The 27,500-nt window shown below is 42.2% G+C and overlaps 2 protein-coding genes across 4 annotated transcripts in view; both read left to right on the forward strand.

Moving 5' to 3' along the window:
* LOC134060458 (neuromedin-K receptor) overlaps positions 1 to 6,979 on the forward strand; it is a 12,481-nt gene extending 5,502 nt beyond the window's left edge. The window contains exons 4-6 of the mRNA XM_062517187.1: positions 593 to 743; positions 1,078 to 1,274; positions 6,667 to 6,979. Of these exons, the coding sequence (XP_062373171.1) occupies positions 593 to 743; positions 1,078 to 1,274; positions 6,667 to 6,979 (661 nt within the window). The remainder of the gene's footprint in view (positions 1 to 592; positions 744 to 1,077; positions 1,275 to 6,666) is intronic.
* A 1,086-nt stretch (positions 6,980 to 8,065) lies between these two features.
* Positions 8,066 to 27,500, forward strand: part of LOC134059872 (sodium/hydrogen exchanger 9B2) — a 24,941-nt gene continuing 5,506 nt past the window's right edge. Inside the window, exons 1-3 of one of the 3 annotated variants that reach the window (XM_062516406.1) lie at positions 8,066 to 8,124; positions 26,368 to 26,462; positions 26,914 to 27,084. In XM_062516406.1, coding sequence (XP_062372390.1) covers positions 26,375 to 26,462; positions 26,914 to 27,084 — 259 coding nt within the window. In that variant the 5' untranslated portion in view covers positions 8,066 to 8,124; positions 26,368 to 26,374. Of the gene's footprint in view, positions 8,129 to 25,945; positions 26,073 to 26,367; positions 26,463 to 26,913; positions 27,085 to 27,500 lie in introns of those variants that run through there. The other 2 variants (XM_062516405.1, XM_062516407.1) reach the window with 2 other exon arrangements.

Genomic DNA, 27,500 nt, shown 5'->3' on the forward strand with positions numbered 1-27,500 from the left:
ACACACACACACACACACCACACTCACACACACACACACACACACCACACTCACGTTCACACACACACGTTCTCACACACACGTTCTCACACACACACACACACACACACACACACACACACACACCACACTCACGCACACTCACACACACACATACACACGTACACACACACACACACACACACACACACTTTCAACTATGAAGGCCGCATACTGAAGGAAACACTGTAGAAATGTGACACACATGCTGAAAACATGCATGTTTTTCTTTTATGTGTGCAAAAGTAGTTGAACAGAGAATTTTTAATTACTGTAATGCACAGCCCACAAGCACACACACATTACTGTAATGTACATGCCAGCATAATACTGTAATACTGTAATATACTGTAAGATAAAAGAAAAAAATGAATTCATTCATGAAAGGTCTGTGCTCAAGCAGACCTGCATTCATGAAGACATCCCATGCACACAATATACCCACAATAGATCGCTCTTGCTCTCTCTCTCTCTCTCTCTCTATGTCTCTCTCTCTCTCTCTCTCTCTCTCTCTCTCTCTCTCTCTCTCTCTCTCCCTCTCTCTCTCTCTCAGGTACCACATCATGTTGGTTGTGCTGGTGTATTTGTTGCCCCTGAGCATCATGGGAGTGACGTACAGTAAGGTGGCGCTGATCCTCTGGGGGGCAGAGATCCCTGGAGACTCTTCCGAAAACTACCACCAGCAGCTCCTCGCCAAGAGAAAGGTGTGTGTGTGTGTGTGTGTGTGTGTGTGTGTGTGAGATGATATTTATGTTTTGCTCTTTCTGTGTCTGTGCCTGTACCTGCATGTATTTTCTTACAGTAAATAAATGTGTGTGTATTTGTACATACTGTATGTGTGAATGTGTAATGATGAATTATGTATTGTACAAGAACACACTAGAAATATTTGAATGCTTTGCAACTGGTTGTTGTGTTGGTTTAGAGTTTAGAGTTGGTTTAACTGATCCTGTGTGCGTGCATGCTGCATACATACGTTTGTGTGTGTGTGGGTGGGTGTGTGTATATATATATGTGTGTGTGTGTGTGTGTGCCCAGATAGTGAAGATGATGGTGGTGGTGGTGGTGACCTTTGCCCTGTGCTGGCTGCCCTATCACCTGTACTTCCTGCTGGTGGGGCTGAACTGGAGGCTGATGCGCTGGAGGCCCATCCAGCAGATCTACTTAGCCGTCGTCTGGCTGGCCATGAGCTCCACCATGTACAACCCCATCATCTACTGCTGCCTCAACAACCGGTACACACACACACACACACACGCATGCACATACACACACACATACACACAAACACACGCACAAGCACACGCACATGCACACACACACACACACACACACACACACACACACACACACACACACACACACACAAACACACATGCACAAAGACATACACAAGTTCTCTCTCGCACACAAGCTCACACACAGAGTCCCTCACATAATCTACGTACACAGACAAATTCGGAAATACACCTACAGGGTCATTCCGTGTCAAATCACCCAGTGCCGGAAAGTGACCCTCTCCAAAAAAATCTGAAATAAATCACAGGTGTTTGTAGACTAGACCTATGCACAAATCTGAAATAGTATACCTGGATCACTAATGGTTTAAAATCTACAGCCCTTTGAAGCTTCAAGTCATTTTAAGCATTGTGGTGAACAGTCCTTTTTGGTCAACTTGCAACGTTATTGGTTCTTTTGGTATTTCACACACATCAGTGAAACTATGTGAATGGAAGCACATTTTCCTGTTGAATTAAGAAATCTAATCAGATGAGACGTGTCTTGTGTAATTTCCCCTCTGCAAAGCTCTGAAAATGGCTATAAATTCATTATGTGAAAAGACATCATCACTTTTGAAGGCTTCTCATTCGAAAGGTATGTGCCACAAATTTCATCAGGTTTTTTTCCCACTCATATATGGACTATAAGGTCATGTCCATGCATCAACTTTGGTTGTAATCGTTGTCATATTGTCAGAGCATTTTGTTTTAATTGGGCTTGATTTTCAAAAAGCCCATTTTCGTCCTATCATTTCACCATGTGGACAGTTAACAGGATTTTTTTTTAATTTTACCATATCACATTCTGTATGTGAGGATCATCTGTCCAAAATGTGGGCTTGTTGCTGAGTTTCTTTATTGGAGATAGGATTTTTGGAAAATATTCTCTATAAATCCACTGAACTTGCATTGGATCTGCAGTACTACTTTGCACCACATGGGATGCTCTTTTAATACAATGGAAGTCAATGGAAGAGTAAGAGATTCACTTGTTTGCTGCACATATCCAATCTAAACACACATTTTATGGTTCATAGTTGAATTGCTCCAAGTAATGATTGCAACATGAACAACATACTACTCATAAATAAATCTTATTTAGCTAAATAAACTGATCAAGCTAAATATACACACATAAGACTGACTGATCATACATGCAGCAAGAAGATTTAGCTTGCCATCTTTGTAACAGTTTTCTACACCACCATAGAAGTTGGAAAATGAAAGTCATGAACATATTCAAGAAAAAGGGGTTTCAAGAATTCAGTGCATTATCAGATGCAGAAAAAGCGTCAGATGCAGTTTAGAGCAGATATTTCACTTGATGAAGATGACCATGCATGTTTCCATCACATAAAAGTTTTAATCAAAAGGTATGAGGGCTCAAAACGCTATTGCCTGGATCCAAGACGCATTCATGAAAAGGAGATAACTCATCAAGTATCTTGTATGTATGATGACCAGTCAGTCTTATGTGTGTATAATTTGCTTGATCCGCTTATTTTCTCTAAATAAGATTTATTTATGAGTAGTATGTTGTTCATGTTGCAATAATTACTTGGAGAAATTCAACTATGAACAGCTTGGCAGCTTGGCAGCTTGGCAACTTTGTGAATGAGTTGGACATTCTACTGTCTGCTATTCCAATGGATACGTGCCCTCTGTTGATCCTTGGAGATTTTAATATTCACTTGGACAATTCCTCTTCAGTTGACTTCCTGTCCTTACTCTCCTCATTTAGTATCACACGTGTTCACAGTCCTCCTACTCACAAGGCTGGTAAGGATCTTGATATGATTCTGCTACGTAACTGTACTGCAGACAACGTTTGGGTTAATCCTCTACATGTATCAGATCATTACTTCATTAGATTCTCTGTGCGTCTCCTTGATAACCCTACAGTTCCTGCTCCGACGATGTCATGCCGACGGAACCTCAGAAGCCTCTCAAGTGAACATTTTGCAACATTAGTAACTTCTGCTCTACCTATTCCGAGTTCATTCTCATCACTTGAGGTTAATGACGCTACAGAGACTCTTTGCTCTACACTGGCATCCTGTCTGAATGTAGCATGTCCTCTTTCCACAAGACCCACTCGTTCTAAACCTCGCCATCCATGGCTGACAAACAGTATACGCTCAGTTCGCAAGGAACTTAGAGCTGCTGAAAGGAAATGGCATAAATCTGGAGATAGAAATGATCTTAGTAAATACCAGTCTATGCTTTCATCTTTTTCATCCACTGTCACACTTGCAAAAAGAACATACTATCAGAGTAAGATTGAGAACGCCACTGACAGCAGAAAACTTTTTTCTACATTCAAGTCTCTTCTCAATCCTCCACCACCGCCAGCAGCTTCTTCACTGTCAGCAGATGACTTTGCAACATTTTTCACTGAGAAAGTTGCTAAGATAAGTGCTCAGTTTGATGACCCTGTAAGAAGGACTCTGCCTGGTGTTAGCATGATGCCATCATTGGACTTTTTCTCTCCTCTTGATGAGGAAGCGGTCTCTCAACTGCTTCAGCGAAGCCGTCCAACCACATGCCCTTTGGATCCTGTCCCGTCTACTCTCCTGCAGTCTATAGCACCCGCTATTATACCGGCAGTCACACATGTATTTAATACTTCACTCAGTTCTGGAATAGTTCCTTCTTCTTTTAAACAGGCAAGAATTACACCTTTGCTGAAGAAAAGTACACTTAATTCAACTGATGTGAAGAACTACAGACCTGTCTCCCTTCTTCCTTTCTTGTCAAAGGTTTTGGAGAAAGTGGTCTTTAAGCAAATGTGCGACTTCCTCTATCAGAATAACCTACTAGACCCTATGCAGTCTGGTTTCAAGAGTGGTCATTCTACTGAAACTGCTCTTCTATCTGTGACTGAAGCATTGAGAGTAGCTAAGTCCTCTGCTCAGTCATCAGTGTTAATTCTGTTAGATTTATCTGCAGCCTTTGATACGGTTAACCATGACATTCTCCTTTCTACACTATATGAACTGGGAATTTCTGGGAAAGCTCTTGACTGGTTCAAATCTTACCTTAAAGGGCGTTCTTTTAGCGTGTCTTGGCAGGGACAGACATCAAAGTCTCATGACCTCACTACAGGAGTCCCTCAAGGATCAGTATTAGGGCCCCTCCTCTTCTCTATTTACACCACTTCTTTAGGTGGGATTATTCGCTCTCATGGATTTGAATATCATTGCTATGCGGACGACACTCAACTTTTCCTATCCTTCCCACCTGAGGACTCTAGTGTTTCCCATCGGATCTCTGCATGCCTGAAGGATATTTCAATCTGGATGAAGGATCAGCACCTTCAGCTTAATCTTTCCAAAACTGAGCTCTTGGTGTTTCCAGCAAAAACAGCCATTCCCCAACAGATGAACATCCAGCTTGATTCATCCTCATTGACTCCAACTAGATCGGCACGTAACTTGGGTGTCATAATTGATGACCAACTTACTTTCTCTGAGCATGTTGCCTCAATTGCAAAGTCATGTCGGTATACCCTGTACAACATTAGGAAGATCAGACCTTATCTGACACAAGATTCCACTCAGCTTCTTGTACAGGCAATGGTTATCTCCAAGCTGGACTACTGTAATTCCCTGTTAGCTGGCCTACCTGCTTGCGTATTAAGACCACTACAGTTGATTCAGAATGCTGCAGCACGACTGGTCTTCAATCAGCCAAAGAGGACACATGTAACCCCTCTCCTAGTTACTCTCCACTGGCTCCCTATAGTAGCCAGAATTAAATTTAAATCTCTCACTCTGGCCTATAGGACACTGACTGGATCTGCTCCTAGCTACTTCAGTTCTTTGATGAAGATGTACATTCCCAACCGCCCATTGCGATCTTCTGAGGAGCGGCTGTTATGTCGACAAACCATACATGCTAGGTCAATCTGTCGATCCTATTCTTCAGTGGTTCCGTGTTGGTGGAATGAGTTGCCCAGTGCTCTCCGTTCAAGCAACAGTTTTGGATCTTTTAAGAGGGGTCTTAAGGCATATTTGTTTAATATGCACTTAGTCTTTTGAGTGTTTGTTATGTGTTATGGTTTGTATAATAGTTTTGTTTTGTTATAATTTGTCCATTGTTAAAATGTTACATTTATTCTGCTATTGTCCTTAAATTTAGCCATACCTTGCTATAGTTATTGTTATTAGATAATTAACTGAGTGACTTATTTGATTGCTTTTGTCATTTCATTGTTTTATTTCTCATTAGATTAGTGCTTAAATGATTGTTGTATTGATAATATTGCTATTCTCCCTTTTTTGTAATTGTTCACTGTTATTTAATTTGTTTGCTATTTATTTGTATGTCGCTTTGGACAAAGGCGTCTGCTAAATAACCATAGCCATAGCCATAGCCATAGCCATAGCCATAGCCATAGCCATAAAATGTGTGTTTAGATTGGATATGTGCAGCAAACAAGTGAATCTCTTACTCTTCCATTGACTTCCATTGTATTAAAAGAGCATCCCATGTGGTGCAAAGTGGTACTGCAGATCCAATGCAAGTTCAGTGGATTTATAGAGAATATTTTCCAAAAATCATATCTCCAATAAAGAAACTCAGCAACAAGCCCACATTTTGGACAGATGATCCTCACATACAGAATGTGATATGGTAAAATTAAAAAAAATCCTGTTAACTGTCCACATGGTGAAATGATAGGACGAAAATGGGCTTTTTGAAAATCAAGCCCAATTAAAACAAAATGCTCTGACAATATGACAACGATTACAACCAAAGTTGATGCATGGACATGACCTTATAGTCCATATATGAGTGGGAAAAAAACCTGATGAAATTTGTGGCACATACCTTTCGAATGAGAAGCCTTCAAAAGTGATGATGTCTTTTCACATAATGAATTTATAGCCATTTTCAGAGCTTTGCAGAGGGGAAATTACACAAGACACGTCTCATCTGATTAGATTTCTTAATTCAACAGGAAAATGTGCTTCCATTCACATAGTTTCACTGATGTGTGTGAAATACCAAAAGAACCAATAACGTTGCAAGTTGACCAAAAAGGATTGTTCACCACAATGCTTAAAATGACTTGAAGCTTCAAAGGGCTGCAGTTTTTAAACCATTAGTGATCCAGACATACTATTTAAGATTTGTGCATAGGTCTAGGCTACAAACACCTGTGATTTATTTCAGATTTTTTTGGAGAGGGTCACTTTCCAAATTGGCTGAAATTGGGTGATTTGACACGGAATGACCCTACAGTAAATAGCTAATGACAACACACACTCACACACAAACACATACACTTACATTCACATACATGACCACTCATTACGCTTTGAATTTGTGTGTGTGTGTGTAGATTCCGGGCAGGTTTCAAGCGTGCGTTGCGCTGGTGTCCGTGTGTGTCCCTGTCGGAGGTGGAGGAGCAGGAGCTGTTGACCAAGCGACGCCTCACGCTCCGCCAGAGCAGCGGCTACACGCTGGCGCTCACGCGCTTCGAGTCGTGCCATGGTGAGCAGGGCACCGGCGACCCGCGCGCCCTCTCCACCCGCCGCAAGAGCTCCGGTGCCCGCCAGCTCAACCTCAACGGTGCCCCTCGTCCACAGCAAACACGGCTGCCGGTCAACAGCAGCAGTAGCCATGGAGACGTCACCAGCAGCACCAGCAGTTGAGCAGTGGCAAACAGAAGACAGTAATGAGGGGGAGGTATTGAGCAGGCTCTTTATGCAGGAGGCCAAGTGGGGAGAACTTCATGAGAATGTCTAATGTCCAGATACTATTTGGCCTAAAAAAGTCATCTGTCCAAGTCATCTGATTTACTGTGAAATATCCTAAACACAGGTGGACACAGAAATGCTGTTGGTTTAGCAAGTACTGCAAGGAATTTCAGGACCAAGCCTTTGTCAAGCCATTCTGCATTTTATTTTATATTGTAGCCAGCTATACTTATATGTGATACCATCTGAGCTGGACCACCGTTCACCATTTTAATTGTTTTCTCATGTTATAAAAGAGGATAGCTTGGTAGTCTATTCCATGTAGATAATAACATCAGTTTCACAGTGTTATGGGCCCACTGCCCACTGTTTTATGGATTGTCTGCCCATGTCAAGAATGTTGCATTAAGTCTGCAGGCTATGTTTAGGCTACTTACACGACTGCGTGAAGTGCTCCTGTTAAAGCTTGCTAAGCTAAGAGGTGTTTACAATGAGCCATAATCTAACGGAAACAAGGGGGCTTCAGCGTGTCTAATGGAGCAGTTATTTGCAGACACTGATTTTTTTCTATCTAGGCAGTCTTTCTTGGCAACAGATTTCTGCCACTTCTCTTCTTTTTTTCACCTCATACACTGCAGTGAAAATGGTTTATGGATAAGTTCTAATCGCCAGGGGTTTTACAGCACAGTTTCATGTTATGACAAGGTCAGTGAAAATAATTATAAAGCACCTCTTGTGCACTAAGGCAATTCAATTCAATTAACTGTAGACGTGATACATTAGATGAAGGAACAGGAAATGATAAAGACGAAATTGGAAAAATGAGCAGAATGAAAGATGGCTATAGTGCAGTGCAGGTCTAGCACAGCAGCTTAGTGCTATAGAGACACCAAATCCAGTGTGTTTTCAGGACACATAAGAGGAGTCAGAGTCAGGAAGAGGGTAGCCTACTGTACATCTGATACCCATGCAGAGCTGGCTCCAGCGCTAGGTTGCATAATAGCTAAGCTAAATGTTATGTCTCCATATTTGGCTTTAACACCAGGGACCACTAGCTGACCTGTTCCTCGTGATTTAAGATCCCTCCATGTTTACATTGCGTAAGTACGTATATAAGTGACACCTTTTGGCCCTCATAAACTGCTCTGTAAACTAGCACCAATATCTAGTGAAACTGAGAGTGGAATCCGTGCACATTGCTCAATTGTAAGAGTTTTATATTTGGTTAGAGACAGCATGGGCTATTCTGCTATAGCAATGTTTTGAAAGAGCTGTAGTTGTCTGGGGGTGTTTCTGTAGACAGCGGAAGACAGCACTACAGGACTAGAGGCTGCTATGGCCCAGATAGCAAAACTGCACTGGGACGGAACTGGGCCACATGTACCACAACATTCGGCACGGATCTTTATAATGGACCTGATCCGGCGTCCAAACGCACATCGGTCCAAAATTGTTTTGGATCTGTTTGACGGATTTGCGGCAGATATGAACTTGCACTCGTCCAGGTCCGTCCCAGATAGCAAAACACACCTACCACGCCATCCGGCACGGATCTGAATAGTGGACCTGATCCGACGTCCAAACGCACATCGGTCCAAAATTGTTTTGGATCCGTTTAACTGATCTGGTGGCAATAAGGGCTGAGACTGCTCCCAACAAACAAGATAACGTCCCGGCGATGATTCAGAGCTTTTTAGAAAACGTATTTTGTCACTACGACGTATAAAGAGGAAAAATCGAATTTCACCCAACTACCTGTTCACCGTTTAGCATTTGCGCCATGGAGATTACCCAAGTCAATCTGTCACTAAGCGTGTGGCGTTAGGATACTATTTATGTGAGTGAAACAGCTGTCAACGTTGTTAAGCAGTAATTGGCATGCAGTAATGATTTGCAATTAGGCCTACCGTCTAGTATTTCATTTCACACACTCATTTATCTTACCTGTGGGTGCGGCTTGGAGATTGATGATCACGTCCAGATGAATAATAACTAGATTAGTTAGCTGGATATTTATACCCGGTTAGGTCTAATACTTTCACGACTACGGTGTATTTCCCCCCTAATAAATTACTAAGTCAATGGTCATATCTGGTAATGTTGTTGTTCAAAACATCAGTGGAGTAGGTTAGCCTATAAGCTAAAATATCCCAACCACATTGTTTCAAAATTCAAAACTAATATTTGCAATGCATGCTGGGAAGCAGACAAAGCAAACAAACAAGCAAACAAAGTAGGCCTACACAAAATATAATTAAAGTTATCAGAGAATGTCTAGGTTATATTTTATATCTAAACCATGAGGTTTATAAAGTCATAAAATTGTGATAAGCATCCTTAATTCTTCTGCAAAGTTTTTTATAGTGGTGACCAGTTGGGGATGTTGTGAATGTCTGCTTAAAGTCATATGTGATATGGGACCTGCATTGCAGATCCGTACCACACACAAGAAGCGGACCCGTACCACACATAAGAGGCGGAACCGCATTGCAGATCCGTACCACACACAATAGGGCTCGGGCACACGACTTGCATTCTAGGAATATTGCCGCCATGTTGGTAGCGCACTGAACGTGATGTCCATTCATTCAGATGCAGAAGACAAGAAGCAGAAATATAGTATTAGCTGTGCTGTGCCCGCAAAGTTTTCACGTCATGATTTCGAGCCCTATAAGCGGACCCGTACCACACATAAGAGGCGGAACTGTATTGCAGATCCGTACCACACACAGTAAGCGAACCCGTACAGGTCCGCTTCTTGTGTGTTGTACGGATCTGCAATACGGGTCCGCTTATTGTGTGTGGTACGGGTCTGCTTCTTGTGTGTGGCAGAGCCATAGAGAGAGCAGAGAGAGTTGCGACACGCTTTGATGTCGCCGCCACGCGATCAAAAGTTCCAAAAAACCTGCGCTGAATGGCTGAATTCCAGGAGGGTGGGATGTACTTCTAGATGCTGGAAGGTGTAATAAATTAACTCATTAACTACTGACCAAGAGATTGGCTGTAAATAGTTCCAAAAGTCCTCTAACGAGGAAATAGCCTGGAAAAAGCACTGCCATTTTTTCCTACGGAGGTCTATGGGAGTGTCGCCACTCTGTTTTATCTACCGCTCTGTTGTGTGGTATACGGATCTGCAATTCATGGGTTTCATCGGGTCCCTTTCCACAGGTGTATAAAATGAAGCACCTTGATTATCAATGCAGACTGCATGGTGATTGATACACCTGTGCAAAGGGACCTGATGAAACCCATGAATACGGGTCTGCCTCTTGTGTGTGGTACGGTCTGCTTCTTGTGTGTGGTACGGATCTGCAATACGGGTCCTTTTATTGTGTGTGTGTGGCATGGGTCCTCTTATTCCGTGTTGTACGGATCTGCAATACGGGTCCGCCTCTTGTGTGTGGTACGGGTCCACTTCTTGTGTGTGGTACGGATCTGCAATATGGTTCCGTTTATTGTGTGTGACACGGGTCCGCTTATTCTGTGTTGTACGGATCTGCAATACGGGTCCGCTTATTGTGTGTGGGCCACATCTGGCCCACAGTCAGATACCGTAGGTCCGCTACATACGGATCTAAAGGCTTTCATGCGGATCCGGCCCAAAGGAAATTGCTATCTGGGGGGGGAATATGCGTCTGACGGAGTGGAGTTTGCTTATGAGTCAGTGGTCCTTGGGCTGAAGAGGTGCTTCAGGGATGTTTAGGTAGTTTCCATTTTGTTGTCAAACTGACAAGGACACTCCTATAGCATCTGCACTGTGTCCCCTACAGTATGTATCTGTGGGAGAGCTGCCTCAACACAAGAGGCTTCAGAGGGCATTGACTGGTCATGTAGTGGCAGCCTTTCGGCGGCCGCTTCAGAGAGCGGATAACACCGGACAACGCGCGTCTTTTTAGATTATAGAAATTTATTTTACCAAACTTTGACTAGTACAAAACAAACAAACCTCTATCGCATTCACGCGGTTGAAAAATTGTTTGCCACTTCCGCTCTACCTGGCCAGAGGTGTGCCAGCCCTATAATTGATTCTCCGTCAATCAGACGGCCAGACGTCACTCAATTAGCTAGACAGGTTTAACTTAAAGTTTCATACATTTAAATCATATTCACCATCATTCTAAATCATATTTCATGAACATAAATATCATTCTAATGTCTTTGGCATTTTATCAATAATAATAATAACTGAAAATGATTTGCAAACATAAATATCAAAAACGGCTCCAACATTCCGGCCCCTAATTGACCATAATGTGGCAATTCATAACAAACATTCATAAGGAGCCGCACAGTTCAAAGTTCAAAGTGCATACATGTTTCAATGTTTTTTTTTTCTTTTTTTCACATATCAGTTTCAAAAGTTCATAGAAAGTTCGTCAAAATGTTCTTTTTTCAAAAAATATTGACCCTTTTAAAAGGAAAAAGGTCAAGGGTGCTTCGAAGTCTTTTCTCAAAGTCTCGCAAAAAAATCAAAGTTCATTCAATAGTCCATTCAATAGTCACATTATTACACATTTACACATCATCTCACCCCATCAACATCAACAGGTATTCATATTCGTACTCATTTAAAGTGTCAAAACATATCTGGTGAATAGCAAATATTTCAGTAGTTTTCAGGATACTATTCATGAGACAAATACCATGTTGTATATAATGTACAGCGTAGTGTGTGTAGTGTATTAGTGGGTTAGTCAAGTCAGTTGGTCAGTCAGGACATATCTTTGAGAAGACACAGCTTGGTGATTGGTCTCTCCAAGATGCCTGTCTGGGTCTTAACTCTGACACGACGTACGAAGCCCTTTGTATCTGGAAAGGTTTCCATAATGCGTCCCATAGGCCAGGAGTTTCGTGGAGAGGTCTCATCTATGATCAGCACAATGTCGCCAGGTTTTAGGTTCCTTTTGACCTCATTCCATTTTTGTCTCTCCTGCATTAAAGGAAGGTACTCCCGTGTCCATCTCTTCCAGAAGAGGTCTGACAGGTACTGAACCTGTTTCCACCTTCTTCTGGAGTAGCAGTCCTGCTTGGTGAAGAGCCCAGGTGGAAGAATGGGCTTCCCTTTCAAGAGAAGCAGGTGATTTGGAGTTAAGGGTTCAGGATCTTTAAAGTCTCCAGATGATTCCGTAATGGGACGAGCATTCAGAATCGCCTCTACTTCACACAGAGTAGTTTGAAGACATTCATCATCTAAAGTTTGCTCCTTTGTGATTGAGTAGAGGATTTTCTTTATTATTCGGATAAGGCGTTCCCACACGCCGCCGTGGTGAGAACCATAAGGCGGATTGAACGTCCATTTGATGCCCTTTTCCTGTATTGAATTCTGGATCTTACTCATGTTTAAGTGAGCAAGTGCTTCTTTTAATTCTCGCTCTGAGCCCACAAAATTTGTTCCGTTGTCTGAAATGATTTCCTTTACCTGACCACGTCTGCAGATGAATCTTCGCAACACTGAAATGCATGAGCTGGTATCCATAGAGTAGGCCATCTCTAGGTGTACAGCTCTACTGGCAAGGCACGTGAACAAGGCTCCATATCTCTTCACCCGGCTACGGCCACTCTTGACTTCTATGGGCCCAAAGTAGTCCAAGCCAGTGTGCGTGAACGGGGGAAGATTTGGTGTTATGCGTACAAGAGGCAAGTCAGCCATTTTCTGTTTCATAGCAGTACCATGCCATCGTCTGCAGAATATGCAATCACGGGTTATTTTCCTTGCAGCCTGATTGGCTTTGAGTATCCAGTACTTCGTCCTGAGTTTGGAAAGCATCTGATTTTTTCCACAGTGACCTACAAGATGGTGGGTATGGCTCAGAAGAAGTCTTGAGAGGTGATCATCACTAGGCAGAATGGCTGGGTGCTTGATCTCCTCAGTCATAGCCAGCTTGCTCAGTCTGCCTCCTACTCTTAATATTCCGTCATGAATCATGGGGTCCAATTTGTAGAGTCTGCTACTCCTTCTTACAGCTTGGCCTATTTGTAAGGCTTTCACTTCATCCTTGAAGGCTTGCCGTTGAACATAAGTTACGAGTGATTCCTCAGCGTCTGTGAGGTCCTGTGTGGATAGCTGTCGGTCTGCAGGTTCTGATTTCACCTTCACACTCTGTGAGGTACCCGTTTGCTTCAGTTGGATCAAGTGTCTCAGAGTCCTTTTGAACTTCAAGAGCCAGGCTGTAGATCTAATGAGTTTGTCCCAAGACGAGAAGTATTCAATAAAGTGAGTCAGAGGATTTTCATGGGCTGCTGTTGCAAAAGCTACAACCTTTTTCTTTACCTCCAAGTCACTGTCAGAAAGTGTCGGTGGTTCTGTAGAAAGCTTCGGCCAGTCAGCTTCGCATTTGGCCAGAAAGTCTGGACCTTTAAGCCAACTACTAACTTTCAGAAAAGTCTCAGCTCGCATTCCTCTAGACGCATTGTCTGCTGGATTGAGATCAGTCTTAATGTGACGCCACTGAGATTTCTCTGTCAGATCGCGAATCACAGATACCCTATTTGCCACAAAAGTTTTGAATCTCTGTGTGTCATTCAGGATGTACTTCAGAACAGAAGTACTATCTGTCCAGAAGAAGGATTCTGAGATCGGAAGTTCTAGTTCTTTCTTGAGCATATTGTCCATCCGAGCAGCCAAAACTGCTGAGGTGAGCTCCAGTCTGGGAATTGTCACTATTTTCAAGGGTGCAACCCTCGATTTCCCCATCACAAATGCAATGTGAGGTGGTCTACTTCTGCAGGTAAATCTTAAGTAACTGACCGTCCCATAGCCTCTCTCACAGGCGTCACAGAAGTGGTGCAACTGGACGTCAGTGACATCAAGATCCACTGGTTTGTAGCATCTCTCTATTCTAAAGTTGGAGATCATGTGAAGATCTCTCTGCCACTCGCTCCATTTTGATGCAAGGGCAGTTGGGATTTCTTCGTCCCATCCGCAGTTGATCTTACACAACTCCTGCTGTATCAGCTTTCCTGTGAGCATAACTGGTGATAAGAATCCCAGGGGATCGTAAACAGAATTGAGCACAGACAGAATTCCCCTTCGACTAACAGGTTGCTGTTTCAGAATGATGTCAAAGAAGAATGTGTCGGACTCAACATCCCACCGCATGCCAAGGGCTCTCTCTACAGGAAGCTTATCCTTCTCAAGGTCAATGTTCTTAACTTCTTTTGCTCTCTCCCCTACAGGTAAAGATGCGAGGACAGAACGGCTGTTACTGCACCATTTGGTGAGTTTAAATCCTCCAGTTGCACATATGGTCTTAAGATTCTGGACCAAACTGATGGCTTGTTTCTCATCTGGAACAGATTTCAGACAATCGTCCACATAAAAACTGTGACGGACGGTGTTGAGTATCGAGGCATCAGCTTTTCCTTCATTGTCCTCAGCGGTCTGCTTGAGAGCAAAGTTTGCGCAGCTGGGAGATGAAACAGCACCAAAAAGATGCACAGTCATTCTGAACTCTCTTAATGCTTGGGTAGTATCGCCACCCGGCCACCACAAGAATCTCAGGAAATCCACATCGTTTTCAGGAATCTTCACTTGGTGGAACATTCCTTCAATGTCCCCCATCACAGCTACGGGTTCCTGTCTAAACTTCAGCAATACACCTAATAAGGTGTTCGTAAGATCTGGGCCTTGTAGCAGCTCAGCATTCAAAGATGTACCTTGGTAGGCTGAAGTACAGTCGAAAACCACACGGATTGACTTCTTTTGCTTATGGTACACGCCGTGGTGGGGAATGTACCAGAGTCTTTCATCAGTCCGGAGGAGCTGTTCTCCAGGTACCATCTCAGCATGCCCCTTCTCCAAGATGTCTTTCATGAAGCACACATAATCATTTTTAAATGACTCATCCTTTTCAAATCTTTTCTTAAGGCTGTATGTTCTTTGCTCAGCCATTTGCCTATTGTTAGGCATACAGACATCATCCTTACGGAAAGGAAGTCTGATCTCATAATGACCATCCTTTTTTCTGATCGATTCATTCATAATTTTCAGAAACTTCTTGTCCTCAAATGAGTGTTCTGTTTTCTCTTTATAGGTCAATTCTGGAAAGTCTTGTTTGTACTGTTGAATCAAAAGATCCTCCAAACGAGCCACTGATATCCTATTGGTTGTTATCTGTGGTCGACCGTGTTCGTCAACTAGTGAGCTGATTCCCAGTGGTCCATTTACTATCCATCCAAGATGTGTCAGGACAGCGTATGGGCCATTGTCTTGACTGTTGATGACCTTCAGTGGTTCCATGGCCTTTGGGATATTCACACCAATCAACAGACCGACATCAGCTTCAATGGACTTCAATTTGACCGCATTCAGGTAAGGCCATTGTTTCAGGTCTTCTTCTTTCGGGATGTTCTGACGATTCACAGGAATGGCATGTTGTGTAAAGACCTCTGGAAGTTCTATGAAGTCATCACCATCAATTCTGCTTACTTCCAGTCCACTCAGTTTATATGTTTTCACTGGTTTTTCGTAATTCATTGTTTGAAGTAGAATTTCTGTTTTCCTCCCTCTGACAGACAGTTGTTCCATTAGCTTCTCTGTACAGAAGGTTGCGGAACTCCCGGGATCCAAGAATGCATATGTTTCGATAGAGTAACTACCCTTGCTCGCCTTCACTCTTACAGGTACAATAGCCAGTTTGTGGTCAGTATTGCCGGCCCCTGTTTGACCAGTTGGTGCCATGGTGACAGTGACAGAGTTGGCCTGAACAGCTGTGCCACAGCTGGTTTTGTTCGTGGTTACTGCAGGTGTTTTAGCATATGTGGCACCATCTTGCTGCCAATTCCCAATATGCAAGATGGTAGGGTGTTTCTTATCGCATGAGCGACATGTCAGACGTTTCTTGCATGTTCTACTAAGATGTCCTTTAATCAAACAGGCAAAACAAAATCCATGTTTCTTGAGAAACTCAACTTTCTCCTTGTGTGGGAGTTTTAATATTGTTTCACATGTTTCCATTGTATGCTCTCCTTTGCAGAAAACACAGGGTTTAGAAAAAGCATCTTTTGCATTGACAGGAGTAGAATTCTTGGAATCTTGATTTCCAGTTTCTTTGATGTTGGCGTTAGCAACAGTGATGACTGGAGAAACCGCAGTGGCGAAGCTCTGCTTGCTGCCAGATTTAACATAGGACGAGCTCGCTGTAGGTGCTCTCGCCTTTGCTTCTCTATGGGCATCTTGAATGTTGCCAAAGACTGGATCCTGCATGATCTTGGCCTGTCTTTCAACAAACCTGACGAGGTCATTGAATGTAGGTCTCTGTTGGGTCTGTTCCGTTATGTCACATACCACCGCTCTCCATCTCTCTCTGTGTTTGTATGGAAGTTTTGACACAATTTGCTTCATATTAGACGGCAGGTCAAGTTCTGACATATAGCGAAAGTTTCGGGCAGCATTACTGCAACTTCTTAAATATAGAGCATAACTGTGAAGTGACTTTCCATCGTCTGGTCTAATTACACTCCAGTTTAAGGCCTTCTCCATATAGGCAGTCGTGATTTTAAAGTCATTGCCAAAGTGGTGCTTGAGCAGGCGCTTTGCTTCAGCATAACCAGTTGCAGCGTCCATGTAAAGGCAACTTCTGACAAGTTCTTTTGGCCCTCCAACTGTATATTGTTCCAAAAAGTACAATCGGTCTTTATTACTGTCAGTCTTGTCTTCAACATTGTGTTTGAATGCTTGCATGAACAACTGAAAGTCCAGGGGATCACCATTGAACACAGGAACCTCCTTCTTTGGCAGAGATGTTTGATTTAGAACAGATACAAGCAGATTTGTCAGGTCTGTGCTATCTGGGGGTTCTGGTGGTTCCATTCCAGGAGTAGATTGTGATCTTCTTGGTTGGGTCTCAGTAGTTCTGTAGGTTCGTCGGCTTGGTAAATGTGCCCTTCTAGCCGCAGCAGTGGGTGGCTGTGGCGCCGCCGTTAACTTCTGATGTACGTGTATAGCTTTCTGAAATGGTGTTTTAGGTATTGCTCCTAATTCCACAAAATCCATCTGAGACATGCCAGTAATTCTGCTGCTTTCTACTGATTTGACCTCCAATGGCTCCTCTGATCGGTGTGGTCTTTGATCCATGTATTTCTCCAGGTAAGCATTCATGTCATCCTCAGACCTGAGAGTTTTCCTTAATGTTGATTCTATTGGTTCAATTTCCTCCAAGGCCTGTAGTTTTGCATTAGTGACTGAAAGGTCCTCTCTTAATTGTAATGCTTCCATTTTAGCTTGTAACTTAACTCTGTCCATTTCCATTTCATGTTTCTCTCTAAAGGATCTGGCTCGGGCCATTAAACCAGCTTTATCCACAGCAATTTGAATGCGTGTTGAATGGGATGATGATGCCTTTGAGTCAGCTTTAGATATTCTTGACACACTATCAGTCACGTCAACAGTGTCAGCAATGTCACGTGATTGTATGTCAGTCAGCTTACGTTCCAACCAGATATCAGTCTGAGAAATGAATTCATTAAACTTTGCAATCTTTGGTTCATACCAATCAATATTTTCGTTTTCTTTTACATCATCAGTTAACAATATTTGCACAGATTCATGACTGATTTTAAATTTGTCAAGGATTTGATGGAATACACTTAATTGTTCTTTCACTTTTTCAACATTGCCTTCGCCAGTGCCCCGCCAAACCATTTCGTTAATTTCATTCATTTTGCGAGTGCAATGGCCAAGTTTGCCGCGACGAGTTGCGCTTAGCTCTTTAAAAACAGGTGTTGTCTGTTTGGCCGTCTCAGGAGTTTGTTCGGGTTGTTCGTTCTCGTGATCAGACATGATTGCAATTATCTTATTTCACTTTATCACAATTTATGTTACTCCTTTTGATTCAGTCACATCTGCGTAACGTTTTCCGTTTTACATCGCAGTTTAATGTTCTGCTGCCTGTTCGTGAGACTGCGTTGCTTGCAGGACAGGCTCGTAAAGCTTAATTGCAAGTTATATTTAGTCTTTGTTTATTATGAGATGTATTCCTAAAACAGTGTCCACCTTGAGTCAACAGGTCGGGATCTCAATGAGGCTTCATTAGTTTAGGTTTCAACGATTGCGCAATTGTATTGTCCCATCAAACATTTCAAAGTCTTTCGGTAATGTCTGATCGTACCTGGGTCTGTAGACAATGCAAACCGTCAGGTTACTCACGAAACAAGCTGTCGATGTTCGAAGTTCAAAGTAGATCCACGGGTATAATCCAATAAATCCATATAGTAATCCACAAAGTTCTCCAGCTTGTCCGACGTTCCGTGAGCAATTTTTCAACTTGATGTAGTGGCAGCCTTTCGGCGGCCGCTTCAGAGAGCGGATAACACCGGACAACGCGCGTCTTTTTAGATTATAGAAATTTATTTTACCAAACTTTGACTAGTACAAAACAAACAAACCTCTATCGCATTCACGCGGTTGAAAAATTGTTTGCCACTTCCGCTCTACCTGGCCAGAGGTGTGCCAGCCCTATAATTGATTCTCCGTCAATCAGACGGCCAGACGTCACTCAATTAGCTAGACAGGTTTAACTTAAAGTTTCATACATTTAAATCATATTCACCATCATTCTAAATCATATTTCATGAACATAAATATCATTCTAATGTCTTTGGCATTTTATCAATAATAATAATAACTGAAAATGATTTGCAAACATAAATATCAAAAACGGCTCCAACAGGTCATCTTTTTTATACACAACAATTAAAGATGGCTTTTGAGGTCTTTTGACCTGTTCAGGTGAAAGGCTGGGGTTTTGATTAAGATTGTGTTCTTTTTATACTGCATGAACTCCAGAGCCTGGTGTTACATTTAAGACAGTTTTAGTTAGTTTAGTCAGTGTTTAGTTACTTACTGCCTCTAAGTGTTATTTCCATTAGTACTTTGATTGCTCTTCTTTAGTGACTCAAGTCTATTTTCCAAAATAAATTAATTATGGCTGCACATCATGGTTATGGTTATGGTTATGGTGGTGGTGCTTAGCAGACGCTTTTGTCCAAACCGACATACAAACAAAACAACACAATAATTAAATTTAGCAGTTGATCATACTAATGTGGTGTTTCTATAATGTCACTGATTTGTCACACTTTGCTTCATAGAGTGTTTGTAATAGCTCACTCACGTCAAATTATAGTCAAAACAGTAAAGCAAACAGTTCCAGCTCTGACTAGCTTCTGGAAAGCACTTCATGGGCTCCTCTAAATCATGTGTGATAATTGCCAGCTAGTTTATGCTGCTCAGCAGCCTACTGAAGAGAAAATTGCAGAAAAGCATCCGCCTAAACAGTCCACCTATAATTGATTTACTGTAATGTAGGCTGTTTGACCTTAAGCTATATTTGAATAATAATGCAATGTGTATTGATATTATTGTAAGTCAAATTGGACAAAATGAAACATTGACCTACAGTACTTTTGCATTTAGGTTACCTTACCAACTAGACTACATTTAATTTGACACTATTGAGTATTGTAGCAAATAGAAGACCTTTACCACATACCACTCACCTTCCCAACAGCTACTCAAGAGCTACATTACATTTGGGCTCTAGAGCTGGTCAAACATCACTTGCATTATTTAGTCAGAACACCACACTCAGAGCTATACATTACAGTTTGTTCATATTTGTGCTTGATGATATAGCCTGTCATTTAACATGAACACATCTAATACGTTAGAAAGCATTATGTACATGACACATTACATAGGATAAACTGTGTGTATGCAGAATCCAGAACATTCTGTTCCAATTTATAAACATGGCCTATATGGTAGATGCTTTGTAAACAGTCATATTGCAGGGGATTTTGTTCACCACCAGTTTGACTTTTTCATACATATATGAAAGATGGTACATTTGCATTTGAAATATGATTTTGAAATTCAATAAAAGTACTTTAATGTATCTGATTTCACTTCGCAAATACTTTGTTCACTGCTTAACATAATCTAAAGCTGTGGTAATTTTGAGAGTCACATGACACCAGACGTCCATTAGAACCCTGCACTATGTAGCCTACTCTGAAGAATGAGATGCTCTCACAGAACTTTGTCTCTGTCCCCACAGAACCTTGTATTAGAACTGTCCCATTAGGTACATATAATATACAAAGGATCAAGGATCAAGACTAGTTTAGAATCTCTGAGCAGTTCTCAGATACTTCATTAATGTCCATGGCCCCTAGTTGCAGATGTGGGGAGAGTCAGGCCGAGGTTAATTAATAAAATATTTAGTTAAAGCTGACCAATAGCAGTGTTGAGCAATACCTTCACATGAAATGGGTCAGACAATATTACAGTATACAGTATAGCATTTGTAATCTCTATATTGTTACACATCTGATCTGAATACCTTTTCAAAAGATAATATGTAGCATTTCTTCTTCCAAGCAATCCAATTCATGAAAAAAATGGTTCTAGCTTTTCAGATCTGTTTAAAATACTGTATCACATCTGACCAGGCTGTTACTTTTTATAACCATCCATAGCCAAACGTGATATTAAACAGGTTATTCAATTTTATGAATTTAAATTGAATCCCCTATGGAATCCTTGATAGGATATAGCCCTCTCTGTGATGACTATGATGGGCCTGCTATGGTAATATTCAGGGATGTGCACAGATATTTGGAAGGGGCAGTGGCTCAAGTGAGATAAAAGCGCTTCTCATACTGTGTAAATGTACAATTCAGTTACTGGTAAATTTCGTTTGTTTGTTTTGTTTTACTAGGCTATCCTCTGTTTTCATCTGTGAATGTATCCTAAATTCACCAAACAAGCTAATCTGCTTACAGTAATATTAGCCGCAGGACAGTGTTTTATGCTTGTCAAAAGAAACAAAACCACATCAATACCATACTAACATATATTAACCTAGCTGAAGAAATGTTGCAAAATCAATGACTAAGGCCAGAGCCCCTTTAGGGAGAGCCGGTCCACTTCCTATTAACTCCATTGTACCGGATTGTTCATGCAATCTGTTGAAATTCCGCTAGGGGCGTTGCCGAGCAAGTGATACATGAATTGTGGTCTATGGGGCTAAGCGGCTAGAACTCGTTTTTTTCACAGTTGACAACTTCATTTCTTAATGTACATTGTCGTAGTAGCTACCTGAGTATAGGTTTTCCACTGGAAATGAAATAAAAAGTCACTCATGTCCTTTCTGCTTTTCATAGGATGGGCCGTTTTCCCTGTAACATGCTAGCATTTAGCTCATGGATGCTCGCGACAATCGCGACCGATTACGACCGTCGTGAAGCTGAACCTTCTTTCAGGTGTATGGCCGTAAAGTGGTTCGCTTGTGTCACGTGACATGAAAACGTTGAAAGGGTTTTTAGGAATAACAACACATATTGAAAATTGTATTGGTCAGCTGATTGTCAAGTCAAGTTATCCTGCATCGCATGCATTAATGCAATTTCAGGAGAAAAAATTATATAACGAGAAATGTGGTACTGGGGGGTTCAGCTCCATTGCTACCCCTTCATTCATCACTTGCTCGCGATCGCCCTCTAGTTGCAGTACCATGCGGAAGTATTTCGCTAGTGGTCCTTCTCCCCTTATTAGACATTCTCTGCTAAGGCTAATAGTTGGGAAATTACAGTATTTAAATGTAAGATTTTAGGGGAAAATACCGCCTTTATATCAGTAATCAAGCCCAGTGGTGATATGTTTAAGGATTTTTGTTGAACTGCATCGCAAGACCAAATTGCGAAGTAGTTTATTTAAAGCCTTGTTAACCCTTCGTTTGCATATCAATATGATTTTGTTAATTACTCTGTTGATCTACCATGCATAGCCCAGTGATGTTTGAGGATCATGCACTTTGATTGGATGTTGGAATTTTGCAAACTGATTGGCTGTGGGAATCCTGCAATCTGATTGGCCGTTGGAATCCAGCAACCTCAATAGGCGCGTTCAAGTTCAACTCCAAATGACCTCTTGCAGCAATGAGAGCTGCCGGTGACAGCAGGGGAGGGGATACAAACGCTGCTATGAAGTTGTACACTCTCTATTTCCCGTAGTAGACTTGACCATGTGACGAAACATGAGGCACGGACCCGCATGGACCCTTGTGGATATGAAGAGGCATCTAAACACCTGCACATACGTCAGGGATGTAAAAGCCAATTAGGGCAAAGACCTGACGTCATGAAGGCAGGGTCTAGGCTCCGCAGCGCTCCTCACTACCTAGAGGGCTGCTGCGCTGCTGCTCAGCAGCCGCCTTGCCACGCCTTGCTCCCGCGATAAGTTGAGGCCATGTGATACCGACTGCCGAGTCGAAAACACACCCATCTAGACCATCGTGGACAGATTTTTAACCATGTTCATCTTGTGCTGCGCAGCCATCTTGAACGCGCCTATTGTCTGTTGCAATCCTGCAATCTGATTTGCTCTCAGAATCATGCAATCTGATTGACTTCCAGAATCCTGCATTTTGGTTGGCTGTTGCAATCTTGCAATCTGATTGTCAGTGGGAATCCTGCAATCTGATTGGCTGTTGTACTTGTAATACTGCATTCAGATTGGCTGTTTGAATCCTGCAGTCTGATTTGCTCCCAGAATCTTGCAATCTTATTGGCTATGGAAATCATGTTAACTGATTCGCTTTCCACTTAATTGGAAAGACGTGCAGTGCACGATTCTCCAAATCCTCGATTCAATTTAATTCCGATCTTTTTTTGTTGTTGTTGTTGTTTTTAAGTATTAAGTATTAATACATTCCTAGTGTTATTTAATTTGTTGGGGCCTTTTCCTATTCTGTTTCGGGGGGCTTTTATTTTGAAAGCCATTTTTATTTTGAAACCGTTCCACTCGAGGTTGTAGCCTAAACAAAGAAACGTTAAACATTTAGGGCCTCGATCTCCCAACATCCCCTCTCGATCCTCGATTCTCTGTAGGCCTAGGCTACTCAAGACTAGTTCCCACTGATCTATAATTAGTACTGGATAGACTATCCCATTGTTGCCTCCCCAATCCCCATCATTCTATGTAGCCTAGATCAGTGAGGACGAGGACCGAGGAAGGAAGGGAGGATAGGCCTATATGTAAAAAACGAATGAGAGGCACTCATGGACATGTGAAATGAAACAACACAGAATGATGATGAATGATTTGAATGTTTGCACACTCTGAAGAGATCCAAGGTTAGTGTTAAATGAACAAGTATATCAATGTGCATTTCAATTCATTTTGGACTGCTTACTAGGCTAGATCATCTTTTTACTTGCTCGATTGTAGGCCTATAGGCCTAAATTAGTGTGAGGCTCATTGACGTGAATGATCGACAAAAGACTAGGCTATACACTCGTGATTTCAGAGTAAACAGAGGAGCTTCGATTTCGGTCAGTATTTTTGTTATTATTTTGCTGCAATAAGAGATATGTTGAAGCGCAGTTCAACTATAGACAGTTCAACACGGGTGTGTTTTTGCGTCTTGGCACACGCTGGACGTGACAATGGGGGTGTGGCTGCATCTTCGATTCTACCTTTGAGTTCGATGGTAATGGTCTTGTGGACAGGATGGCACTTCATGAAAACCAGACCTGTCTCTGTATGGGCCGAGAAAGACTTTTGATAACCATTGTCTATGAGCACAGTTTGATATAGCCTACAATTCACAAATGCTGTGTAAACTTTACATGCAAAAGAAGAAATTGTATAGTTATGATACAGAAATACCACCACCTTATCATGGCCTGGCTGAACTCATTTCAATTGGGCTGAGGTAAAGTGGGAAAAGGTCCTAGTCCAGTCATATTTTTTAGAATGGACTCCTTGAAATAGACAAATGTGTCATCTTCAACACTTTGAAAGGTTGTCTATGTACTTATTGCAACTGTGTTGGGGTTGTATGAATGTAGAGATACATTGTCAGCACTATAGCATAGGCCTATTTGATGAGTAGCCTATATCCTGAAGATGATCCTCGCCTCACTGATCTGCCATCATTTCCATCAGTCTCAAAGATGAAGTCTGCTTCTGTTCACAGTCATTCGTTTTCTTAATGAAATGTCCGAAATTTCTTTTGAAACATCTGTGGTGAATCCGTTATGCACTTGTGACTTAAACGTCACATTGCTTCTCTAGAGATTATAATAGTGGCCTTCAAAACCAACTACTGCAGTTGATCAATTTGTCCATACATTTTCCACATTAAACACAAAGATAACTAGCAAATGAGTTACCACACTAAGTGGTGAAACGGTAGGTAGAATCAAAGCACCATTTTATTTGACTAATTCTATTCTGTTCAAACACAATTTAATTGAATTAATCCTTTGTATTTTTAGATGAAAGTAAGGAAACATGGACCATATACAGTACATGTGTTAGATACTACGACAGTAAGATCTTGACGTAGAAAGCTTCCTGACTTGCTGATAAAGGCCTTGATGCAGATGGCGTTTTGGTATGTTTATGATGGACTCTTCTGCCTGGCGACTGCGGGCTCTTACCCTCATATACACACACTCCCAGCAGACATAGCCTCATTCTCACAGGCACCAAGGACTCGCATATACAGTACACTGACTCTATACTATATATTTAAACACAGGCACAGACACAGACACACACACACACACAGGGAGAGAGAGAGCTGCTGTTTTTAAAATAATTTCATTGAATGATTATTAGGGGGTACGCTGGTGGTCAGAGAGAGCAGATGGAGAGCCACATGAGTGGAATCACATCACTGATTCAGGGTTCCTCATAATGTACTCATCCCATGGCTCAGTGTCAATAGTTAATCTGGAAAATAATGGTAGATTTCTGAATGTTTGTGAAGTGGTGTGCATGCCTTTACAAGTGTCTCTGTCTGTGTGTGTGTGTGTGTGTGTGTGTGAGAGAGAGAGAGAGAGAGAGAGAGAGAGAGAGAGAGATAAAGAGAGAGAGAGATAGCATGTGCAGTCATGCCTGTGCTTCCATTTCTGCTTTCCATGCTGGAAGAACAACTTTTTATAGCCAAAAGATTCAGTGAGTCAGTGACACTCACACACACACTCTCACACACTCACACACACACACAGCATTAATCCAACACCAACAGTACAAGGACTAATCACTGTTCAACAGGTAAGGTCTGCCAGCTTTGATTAATATTTACGCTGTTGAGTGTGTGTGTGTGTGTGTGTGTGTGTGTGTGTGTGTGTGTGTGTGTGTGTGTGTGTGTGTGTGTGTAAGACAGATAGCCTGTATTACACCATGTCATGAAGTGTTTGTGACCACACAATTGAGGTTTGACGGAATCATATGTTGTAGTATAAGATTAAGAAGCATCACACATACACACACACACACACATAGTCAGCATAACTGGTCCGTATGGCCATTTGCAAATACCTATAATTCAGACAGCTTGACCAAACATGGATTAAATTACATGGGTACATGCACCTGCACACATTTGTGTGTGTGTGTGTGTGTGTGTGTGTGTGTGTGTGTGTGTGTGTGTGTGTGTGTGTGTGTGTGTGTGTGTGTGTGTGTGTGTGTGTGTGGGAATGTAGGAGCTAGCATGAGGAAGTGACATCAAACCAACAGGTGATTTATCAATACAGACACCAGGTATAAATCACTGTTTGTGCACACATACAGACACAAGCATTCTGTCTCCCTGTCGTCGGGTCAAAGTTCTCTAGGACGCACACACACACACACACACACACACACACACACACACACACACACATAATTACGGGTGGTTAGGCGGGTTGGGAACCAGCAGGTGTTGGTGTGTTCAGTGTCAAGGGGAAGATTTGCTGTGTGACACCCACCAGAGGACAATAACAGGCACCAGGTTAACAAGTGCACTCAGGTACACTCTCTCTCTCTCTTTCTCTCTCTCTCTCTCTCTCTCTCTCTCTCTCTCTCTCTCTCTCTCTCTCTCTCTCTCACACACACACACACACACGCACACACACACACACACACACACACACACACACACAGACATACACATACACATACACATTCAAAGAGAAATAGACAGAGAGAGAGAGAGAAGCTCTAATCCACATGTGAGAGCAAACTGACCTCCGTAGCTGCTGCTTGGAGGAGGTAAGTGAGAGAATTGTGTGTAGCTGAGGTTTGCATCTTTTGAGCGTTATTGGCTTTGATCTCCACTCTATTAATCATTAATTGTGTTAGATTATTGTCACTCTGTTAATGTGCGGCACGGATGATAGCTTTAGTCTCCTATTCTAGTCACAGGTGCGTGTGCCTGTGGTCAAAGCTACGGAGACAGAATGTTGTAGTGTGTTTTCCCTGACTGATGCATTTATGTATGTATGACTGATCAATGGCTTTGTTAGAACATATGGCTTTGTGTTATTGTGTGTTTGTGTGTGTGTAGATTAAAGATGAGTGAGTCAAGCTCAACCAGCTGCTGCTCAAGACTGAGGTCCTGCCCTAAGCCCAGAGGATTTGTGTCCACTGTCATCACCAAAGGTGTGTGTTTGTGTGTGGAAAAGTGTGTTATTGTGTGTGGCATATGCATGTTGTATTATTACAATATAATGATATTTTGTAAAAATGTAATGTAAAGTAATGTCCTTGGGTGGGGGTAGAATACATACGTGATATGAATCATGAATGGTATGTGATCTGCTATGTTTCCATGTGTTTGCTGCCTACAGATGTCTAGACTTTAGGGGTGTTATTGTGTGTGAGAGAGTGTATGCATGTAATAATTACGGATATGATATTGTCTCACCTCTGTCTGTGTGTGTGTGTGTGTGTGTGTGTGTGTGCGTGTGTGTGTGTGCGTGTGTGTGTGTGCGTGTGTGTGTGTGTGTGTGTGTGTGTGTGTGTGTGTGTGTGTGTGTGTGTGTGTGTGTGTGTGTGTGTGTGTGTGTGTGTGTGTGTGTGTGTGTGTGTGTGTGTGTGTGTGGTGTTTCAGCGGTGATGGGGGCTCTGGTGTTCGGAGTGGTCTGGTCCATCACAGGTGCGGAGTGCCTGCCGGGGAAGAACCTGTTTGGTCTGGTCATTCTGTTCCTGTGTGCGGTGAGTGGGGGCAAACTGGTGGGCCTCGTCCAGTTCCCAAACCTGCCCCCACTCCCACCACTGCTGGGTAAGAGCAACCAGAGTCATTAGAGTGTGGGCATAAAGAAAGGGTCGGAATGTGTGTGTGTGTGCACGTCTGAACCTCACCTTTATGGATCTGGAAACCTGCGCAAGTAGTTTTGTGCAGTGTGTGTGTGTAAGTGTGGGTGTGTGTATGTGTAGACTCAAGTGTTTGAAATGTATTGTTATAGTTAATGAGCCGTAACTGGCCTTATTTAACTGACACTAATCAGATCTCAAATGTCTTGAATGATGATGAATAGATATAGATCATAGATAATCACTATTTAGACGGGTCAGAAGCAGCCTACGGAGCTCAGTGTACTGTACTGCTGTCTTTAATGCCGATCAATTACTAGGCATTATTATGAATTACTTGGCACATACAGTACATGTATCACCTGGACTATATCACATTACCAC

Source organism: Sardina pilchardus, chromosome 16 (assembly GCF_963854185.1).
Source record: "Sardina pilchardus chromosome 16, fSarPil1.1, whole genome shotgun sequence".
In the NCBI taxonomy this organism is placed as follows: Eukaryota; Metazoa; Chordata; class Actinopteri; order Clupeiformes; family Clupeidae; genus Sardina; species Sardina pilchardus.